General features: G+C 34.5%; 1 protein-coding gene across 1 annotated transcript; it reads right to left on the bottom strand.

Annotated features, from left to right (window-relative positions):
* Positions 1-4599: 4599 nt before the first annotated feature.
* Positions 4600-8753, bottom strand: LOC145796178 (F-box/kelch-repeat protein At3g06240-like). The gene is made up of 4 exons (XM_082881211.1): positions 8586-8753; positions 8370-8474; positions 5513-5530; positions 4600-5427 (listed from the first exon to the last, which is right to left on the bottom strand). Exons 1-4 carry the CDS (start codon positions 8751-8753, stop codon positions 4600-4602), a joined length of 1119 nt encoding a protein of 372 aa, XP_082737337.1.
* Positions 8754-9831: the final 1078 nt, after the last annotated feature.

Here is a 9831-nt window from a genome sequence, read left to right as displayed (position 1 = left end):
GTGATTCTCACTAGTCTATCATCGTATTAATATTAATATATATATATATATATAGAGAGAGAGAGAGAGAGAGAGAGAGAGAGAAATTCTACTATACACCCTAAAATAAAAAATATACCTACTATATGCATCTTTACCTTCAACTATTAAATTAAAAAATATATATAATAAATTTCAGTCATTGATCAAAGTACTAAAACTAATATGCATTATAATCGAAAATCACTTTAGTCATAATCAAAGAACAGATAATATACAACACTACTTTGGGACAAAATCAAACATCATAGCAGAACATTTATTAGCTCCACCACCACAATAGCTCAAAATTAAACACTGCAATAACTTATAATCACAAGACATGTGTACCTGACATTGCATTCATACTAGCCATGTTTATCAACCCACACAGTACAATTGAGTGAAGTCAAGCTAGTGAAGCACAAGTGAGCGGAAGTCAAGCTAGTGAAAAATGAAATCAATAAAGATGGCATACTACATCTACTTCCATTCATAGGGATAATATGCACCTCACATCACCATTTTTTCCACCCCCTAGTTTACATTGTAGAATAGGATTGGTATTTGAACTGATACTACTACATATCAGTGGAAAGTATACAAAATATTAACATATCAGTCCAAATTCACTTTAAAGCCATATATAATGGCGTAATGGGCGGGTCTGGGGTTTGAATGTTTTTAGGATTGGATTTGGGATGGCCAAATTAGTCCCCATACCCAGACCAGGCCAAACCTAGAGTGGCACATATTTCCTAGTTTCCCTCAATCATCATTACATAAATCACACATTTTGTTCTTCTACTTCCTTTTATCATGAATCCCAACCCTCCATTAACTAGCCCAGATCACTTCCTATACCTCTGCTTCTGCTAACTCGGATATCCCCAGACTATATGCAAAAGACTGAACTACTACTTACTAATCGTCGCCTGCTTCCAGAGCATCTCTCTTTTATGTGCATTGTTGCTCCAATTCTGCTACCATATTATCTTTTCCTTATTCAGATCCATGGCTAACAAACACCACACACCTCCCTCCTTATCTTTAGATGATTTAAGTTCCACGCCTCCTACTAGAGAAAAAAATCTCATCTTATTGGAAAGATTATTGTAGACAAGAATCTTCGCAGATTTGGAGTTCAAGATGGTTTATCAAGAGGACTCTGGAGTACAGAAGCTGAATTCTGTATTGCGACTTGGGGGTGAAAATATGTATGCATGCTCTTTCAATAAAGAGGAGGATAGTCAGAGAATTATGGAACAAGTGCCTTGATCAGTTACGGGTGTTATCTCAGGGTGCTTCAAAAGTGGAAGGACTGGACAATGCTCAATAACCCCCTTTTTTGGCATAAATAAGTGGTTTGCCCATAGGTAATCTGACAACTACAAATAGTGTGAAGATTGGACAACTCATTGGAGAGGTTGCACAAGTGGAAATATGATTCTCATGAGAGTTTTATTGATAGAAACTCTTTTTTTTTTCTTTGAGCTTCAACAAAGAATTTTAATAAAAAAGCAAGAAGGAAAGAGGACAAGCAGTATTCAGACAAACAAAAAGATAAAAGTCAAAACAAATAGCACGAAATTCCTAGCACTAGGGATGTTATTGATAGAAACTCTCTCTCTCTCTCTCTCTCTCTCTGAGTCATACGGATAATAAATTTAAATGAACCTACCTAAAGGACTCTCACTCACCAGAAAAACCATTGACAACCTATGGCAAGGCTATCAGATTTGTGCTATCTGTGCAGCAAAATTGGCCATGAGTAGTGATAGTTCACAGGGATACTGACCCTAACTACGAGTAAATCCTGGTTGATTTTATGGCTCCCAAAAGAAAAAAAAATATCAATCCAACAAACAAGGAAGCCCTTACCTGGGTCAGGTTTCGCAGGCAAGGCAGGTAATGCAGGAGGAAATTGCAGCAAAATGTGTCAAAATAGTGCACCAAATTAAGCAACAAGTAGTTGACTTGTACCAGATGCTCACATCACACAATCCAAGGTGGTGCAATTTCTCATCAAGAAAAGTTGTGATAGCTATATGTGTGACATAGCAATGCAATGTGGTGCATTGGTTTTCTCTCAGATTAGAAAATTGGAAAAGCTTCCAAGCAAGGGCCCAAAATTAGGAAGTTGGGTTGGCAAGCTTTTAACGGACTTCTATTGCTGAAGAGTATGTTGTGGTTGACGACGGTTCAGCCCCCTCCAAATTAAGACTATTCAAATTGATACAAGGAAGACGACTTCCCTATTTTTTCATGCTAAGAACAACTCTCAGTAATAGGAAGAAAACACTGCTCTGGTAGTTATAGATACAAACCTCAAAACAAATTGCAAGCATGTTCGCATCAAAGAGAGAAATCAAATTACTAAGGATGAACCCAAGATATAAGGACACGACCTGGTAGAGGTCTATCTTTGAGTTAGCTCAGATTGGCAACTTATAGAACAAAGGCTCTGGTCAATAAACGGGTTTCGACAATTGCCCCTCAACAGCCCCAAGGGGCCACATCAGTATATTGTATAAGAATTGTCAAGGGCTGGGGCTACCTTGACAATTCAACCATTAAAGATCCTGGGTGTCCAGTTTAGACCCTCACTAATTTGCCTGCTTGAAACACAAGCTAGAGAAAATAATTTTGAAGAAATCAGAGTATTTAATTTGTGTTTTTCACTTTTGGAGAATATCGGTCTTGTTAGAGGGGTGGTAGTTTTTCCAAGCAAAAAGGTGGATTTGCACTTTACTGAATTCCCATCTTTTCTTTTCTTTTTCTTTTTGCGATAGGCAATGCTCTTTTCATAACCTTTTTGGAAAGTGGAGGCTCTCATTTATTGATGTTTGCCAATAATTAGTGAAAGAAGAAATCTTTGCTCTCTTATAGCTAATGGCTCTCGAAATTTGAACAAACCATGGCTATGCATGGGGGGTGATTTCAATGACATCTCCTTTGCAACAAAGAAAGAAGGTGGCAGAGATAGACAAAGGCTCAAAACCACAACTTTTAATGAATTCCTCTATCAATGCAAGTTTATAGACTAGGAAGCACGGGTGCGAGTACCGATATGGGTGCGGGTACGATACGGGGTACGCCAGTACGTCAAATTCTTAAAAAATTAGGGTTAGGGTTAGGGTTAGGGTACGTCAATTTTTTTTTATTATTATTTAAATATATAGCTAAACATCCAACATACAAATCAAAGTTTCAATATCAAAACTAAAATGAGAACATCTTGTCCAAAATGCTATGTAAGTCTTTTTTTTTTTCTTTTTTGATTGCCTAAAATAGGATGCAAAAGAGAGCATAACCATGTTCATGGGTAAAGGGTGTTGAAAACAAATTACTTGATGATTTTCGAAGTTGAAAGAAGAATAATAAAGGCTGCAACAAATTCTCGCAGTTGCAAAAAAAAAAAAAAAAAAAAAAAAATCACCCTTCCATACCCAAAACATATCCATGACATACCCAAACGTATTTGCTGTACCTAGCATGTATTCGGCGTATCCGGTACGCATACCGCCGTACCAGTACGCGTACCCACACCCGGTAAGTACCCGATACTCATACACCATTTTTGGAGTACCCGTGCTTCATAGTTTATAGATATGAGGAATAAAGGCTACAGTTTCACTTCGTCAAAAAACATAATATGAAACATCAAGGAAAATTAAAAAATATAAAATAAAAAACATTTGTTGCTAAGTAACTAGCAGATCATAGTTAGGAATGCATTAGATTTTACATAGCAAAATTCAAAGTAAACTATATGATCTTCTCAAAGTACCCAAGTCACAAATCCACCCAAGTTATATATACTCATCACAATGCCAAAGGAAAATTTACTGAGAAATAATAGCATAAAAAAGAATTAGAGACTCTCCACAATAGTACAATATTCAACAAGTTAGTATATCTAACCAATCAACATATATACATGAGAAGAAAGCAATACATTTCAACACTAAGAGGTATTGACAATATGTGAAAAGGCAATCCATCTATATTAATTTAACCATTATTCTACTTTTAAGTTCTTCCTCATTTCTTTTAGTTGATCCCCTAATCCTGCAACAACCCTATAAAAGGAGTCAACCTATGTGAGATATTGAAAATGTCAACGTGCTAGGATCTAAATATGAATTCCCCTCTTGACGTTATTACACACACAAAAATACTTTTGACAACAATATGACCCAATATTTTAAATTGATATCCTGACTTGAATATGAGAACAACAGTGCATTCAAGAAAAAGAATATTGATGCAAAGTTGCTGTTTATATGCAGCACAAAAATCCAACACAAAGTATCTAAGAACAACAAAATGACAAACTATAACCATTAAGTGCGGCAAACTATAACGATTAAAGTACTACAAGGGGGGATAATCATCTTGCCTTTCTCTTCTCTCACCCCAATGCTTCCTTGTTGGCAACCCCTTCAAGAGAAATTGGGACGCACATGTGATTTCTAGACTCCGTCAGCTACATCTAGTGCAACTAAGCTCTCCATATAAGTGTTAACATAAAATGACTCACCATGGAGTCCCAGATGCTTGATTTGGCGGCTTTTTGTATCACATGAAACCAACTCCCTCGGGACCCGGTAATCCATCTTGAACCATTAAGACATTGCCATTCTTCCTAGAACCCAATACCGTCAACCATTTTTGCTTCCCAATCATTCTGCATCCTTTAGTCCATGACTCTATGACACCATATTCTTCCATTACCCATACATGGTTAGTCCCAATTGTTTTCACAAAAGTAAAAACAGCTTCATAGAGGATTACAGAAAGTGACTTGCCCAATACTGTAATAGACCCGTCTGTTCGGAGAATCACATCAATTTGATGGTTTGGCAAAGCTATCTCCCTAAACACCTCATCGACTATGTCAAATGCCAGAATGCAAATACAATCCTTTCTTAGATTAAATACAACCCAATGAGCAGCCCCATTCACAAACGCAGGCAAGGAATCAAAACCATAAGGTTCATAACATAAATCACCAATACAAACGGATCTCCAAGAACCCGTGCTAAGCGCAAAAAGGTCCACCCTATGCACAACATAGCGGCGATGGTTATCCTTTGCACCCACAATTTTCACCACTTTGTAGTCATTACTCATGTGGTCGAACCGAAATCCAAAATCAAACCGAAGCAAGCGACAAGCCTTGGTTACAGAAAAACTAGACTTGGGAAGTTTCATGAATCTCCTAATTGATGGGTTCCATAGAACAGCACAGTCTGAGCCATAATAATCCGATAAGCACAACAACCCATCACATGAATCAACAATCTTGTCGTAGTTTTGAAATGGGTATTCAAGTTTCACAAACTCATCGCCAAATGCCTCGTCATCAGTAAATGACAAGCAGCGATCTCGATTCTCATAGTTGAGCTTGATGAGTAGTTTGTGATTATGGTTTGATTTAGTTCAATTGAGGTGTGCAGTGATGAAACTTGGGTTGGTGATTAAGGAGTACCAAGATTTTCACACTGACCTGAATCGAAGCAGAGATTTCATGGGTAGTCTAGCAAGGATTTCGATCAAGACATCCTCAGGTATGCAAGCGTTCGACATTGATTTCTTCGTCGTCGTTGTCATTTTTCTTCTCTTTCTTCTGAACTTGTTCGCCGTCGTTGTCGTAGTCTTGTGTTTGATTTTGGTGAAAAGGGGAAAGAAAAATAGAAGTGAAGACATGTTTAAAATTGGAGGATTTAACAAAAAAAAAAAAAAAAAAAAAAAAAAAAAACCCGTATTTAACCCTAATACCAAAAAAAAATAATAATAATAAAATTAAGTTTATCAATTTAAACTTTATTTTTTTTTTTCAACTTAAACTATCTACTTATTTTTTCTTAAGTAAAACTGATAAAAAAAATTTGATATTTTAACCATTAAACTAATATGATATGTCTAAAATATTTTTTTTTTCCAGTTTAATAGTTAAGATATTATTTTTTATCGATTTTATTTAGCAAAAATAGATAAATAATTTACATTAAAAATGATTTAAAATATTAAAATTTAAATTAACAAAATTAAAAAATGATTTATATAAATCAAGAAATGATTTGTTAAAATATATTTCGCTTTAAAAGTCAAACTCTAATTATTTATTTCTTTTAATTTCCCAAAATAAACGTTAGTAGGATGTTTTTAAAATCAAATGTCGATTTAATTCTTATCCAAATAAATCATAGAAACAGTTTTGAACCCAAGTAAAAAAATAAATTAACAAGTAATATTTTTAAGGAGAAATTACTCGTGCTCAAAAACCAATTCGAAAATCCAAACCAAACTGGGCGCAGATTCTCATCCTGCGATCCAATAAATTCTACAGTGCAATAGGGAGTCCTAAAACTAAAGCCACATTTGGTAAAACTATAAAAAAGTGATTATAGATTATAACTTAATAGATTATGACTAAAATGTTAATCTGTTTGGTGCAGCTGTGAAATTATAGATTTAAGCAGGTGAGTAGTGTTTGGTTAATAAGCTGTAAAATAACTTTTTATTATGTAATTGCCCTTTTTGCCCTTTGATATACAAATGATTATTTTGTCATTTTTTTCAATTTTAATTTAAAAAAATTATTTCATTAATAAAAATTAATATAATTAGTATTACAAAAATTATCATTTCATTAATAGTATCAATTAGTATAAAATTATTTCATTTTTTCATTGTAAATTAATTAGTATCAATTAATGGCTTAATTAGCATCAATTAATACTAAAATTATTAATAGTATCAATTTAGTATAATTTTTTTCATTTTTTCCATTATAGATTAATTAGTGTCAATTAATGGCTTAATAAGCATCAATTAATACTAAAATTATTAATAGTACCAATCAGTATACATTTTTTTTCATTTTTTCATTATAAATTAATTAGTGTCAATTAATGGCCTAATTAGCACCAATTAATACTAAAATTATTAATAGTATCAATTAGTATAATTTTTTTTTCATTTTTTCATTATAAATTAATTGGTGTCAATTAATGGCTTAATTAGCATCAATTATTATTTTTTATTCATTAATTATTATTTTTTTATTAAAAAAACACTGAAAACCTCCACACACACACTAAAAAAAAAAAAAAAGGAAAAACCCTAGCTTCGACGGGATAGCAGCGACAAACTGGCGCTAGGGTTTCAGATTGATCCAGAAAGAGAGAGCCGTTGTCACGCCGGCAACCCCTTCTTTTCCTCCTCCTTCTTCTCATCTCACCGCCAGCGTCAATCACGAAGAGGGAGAGAGAGCTAGGGTTCACGCTGTCGATCACGATGGTTCAGATCGCGATGGTTCAAACCGTGATGGTTCAAATTGCGATAGTTCAGATCGCGATGGTTCAAATCGCGATGGAGAGCGATTGGAGAACACCGGAGAGAGAGAGAGAGAGAGAAGAGACAGAGCTTTGGTTGCTAGAAATCGACCTGTTCGCCAGAAATCACCCTGGTTTGCCGGAAATTGCCTCTCCCGTTTGTGTGAGAGAGAAAGAAATGAGTGTTCTTGGTTTATATACATGGCACACTTGTAATTAGCATCAATTGGGAAGGGCATTTAAGTCATTATACGCCCCCAATTCAGCTTGCCACATCAGCTCAAATTCTTAAGCACCCCCGGAACTGTTTACAAATTTAAGCTGAAAATAGCTTAATCAAAGCTATAATCTATCCCTTTAAGTTTTACCAAACACACTAAAATAACTTAATTTAGGAGTGGTTTGGAATGTTCTAAATAAGTGTACTTTTTGACTTTTTATGAAATATGAGTTGGGTTTGAAGTGATGTGGTAGAAAGATGATGTGACTTAAATACGATAGTGACTTTTTGGCTTTTTTAGTACATGATAAACAAGGCCTTAAGCTAAAAGTTTATTTAAGTTGCTTTAAGGCCTCGTTTGGCAACAGGCCGGTTTAGCCAAAAAACCAAAAAGTTACTAAAAAAGCCAAAAAGCCAACAATCCATACCAAAAAGTCAAAAAAAAAAATTTCTCTACTTTTTGCACATATTTTCGTAAAAACTCAAAAAGTCATCCCAAACATATTAATTTTTTTAGCTCATATTTTAGCCAAATAGCCAAAAAGTTACCAAATTAGTCTGTTCCCAAACGAAGACAGGCACTAAGTTAGTGTTACCAAATTTGTGCATCATTGACCTCTCTCATAATGGTTTTATAGAGGAATTACCAATCAAAATTGGAATGCAATGAAATTTTTTGACGAGAACCAGATGAAATATATGAAGGCTACTATAAGGGAAGACCATGTGTTGGCAGAAAGCTATTTCTACTCAATGACAATACAAACAAAGGTGTAAGTACAGTGTACAATGAGATCCTGAATATCTTCAATGCCATTGATCTGTAAAGCAACAGATTTAAAGGGGAGATTCCAGAATCTATTAAAAACCTTAAGGGGCTCCAGCTGCCCAACCTTTCCAACAATGATATAAGTGATCAAATCCCAACATGCTTGGGGAAGCTAACAAACCTTGAATTGTTGGACCTTTCTCAAAACAAGTTGTTGACAACTAGCGCTTCTTACTTTCCTTGCTTTCTTAAATGTTTCAAATAACCATCTCACTGGACGCAATCCACAAGGGAAGCAATTTAACATTTGAGAACCATTCCTCAGAGTGGAATCCAGGATTGTGCAAAGATCCTTTGTCAAGGAAATGTGGAATGTCAGAGGCACCACAATCATCACCACCATTGAACTCAAAACAAGATAATGATTCGGTATTCAAAAGTACAGTTGATTGGATTGTCATATGCATGGGATATGTGAGTGGAATAGTGATCAGGACGGTTATTTATTGGGCACACATTGACCACAAGGTATTATGAATGGTTCATAAAGACCTTTGGAAGGAAACAACAGAAGCGGAGAAAGGAGAAAAGAAGGCGACAAGGAAACTAAAGTCGATTAGGCAATATATCGTGATAAGTTTTATATTGTTAGGTAAGTTTTCAGCAATATTGAACTGTATATACAATGCTTTTGTGATCTATTTTAGATTAATTAATGTGACTAGCTTATATTTATAGCAAAGGCAACCAAAACATTACCTGAATAATGCACGTAAAAGTAGTTTTGCAAAAAAATTCCAGTAAGTCGAGTAACTTGTACAGGCATTGTTATTAATTTTTCTTCTTCATCGAATGATTGTAGGTATTTTTTGGACTAACTTGAACCCTAAAAAACCCCTAAGCTTGTTTCTATCATCTCTAACAAAATTTTATCAAAAATCGGCCATTTTATTTTCTTTATGTTTATTTTATTGTCTTTGTATTCCCCTATCTCCCTTACCTTTGTCGTATCAACAAGGACAGAGGAGTTGATGCGCGCAAGAAAGGAGTTGCATGAGGAAGGAATCAAATATATTTGGGAACTTAGGATTTTTAGAAATTAATATGGTATTAGGTTATGATGCTTTCCTAATAAAGTAGCTTTTTTTATCCCTTAAAAAATAAAAAAAATAAAAATCATATTAGGTTATTATTAAAGATTTTATTAATATTTGGCTTCCTATCTATCAATATTTATTTTCCTATTTGATAACGCGCCTCTTTGTCTTATAAATCAAGAGTGAGGCCACTTTTCTCCGTATCCTTTCTGTATAGTTAAATGAATAGCTATGTTAGTTTGTTTCTTGACTACTTAGAAAGACAATATTTCTTTGTATGTTTTCTATAGGGATTATTATGAAATTGAGAGATTGTTGAACGATGACAAGTTTTCTGCATGTTAGCATGTCATGAAGTAGGCATGTTCTTTGAGCTATGATTAG

This window comes from Camellia sinensis, chromosome 7, assembly GCF_055761805.1.
Source record: "Camellia sinensis isolate YWXY chromosome 7, ASM5576180v1, whole genome shotgun sequence".
Lineage (NCBI taxonomy): Eukaryota > Viridiplantae > Streptophyta > Magnoliopsida > Ericales > Theaceae > Camellia > Camellia sinensis.
This window is presented reverse-complemented; position numbering and strand designations above follow the sequence as displayed.

Bases quoted from the DNA above. Each gene is read 5' to 3' on its own strand.
- LOC145796178 (XM_082881211.1), bottom strand. From the start codon at position 8,753: ATGGTGGTGATGATTGTGGTGCCTCTGACATTCCACATTTCCTTGACA. The intron at 8,475-8,585 runs GTAAGAAGCGCT...ATTGTTGGAAAG, and splicing joins CATTTAAGAAAGCAAGGAAA to GTTGGGCAGCTGGAGCCCCT.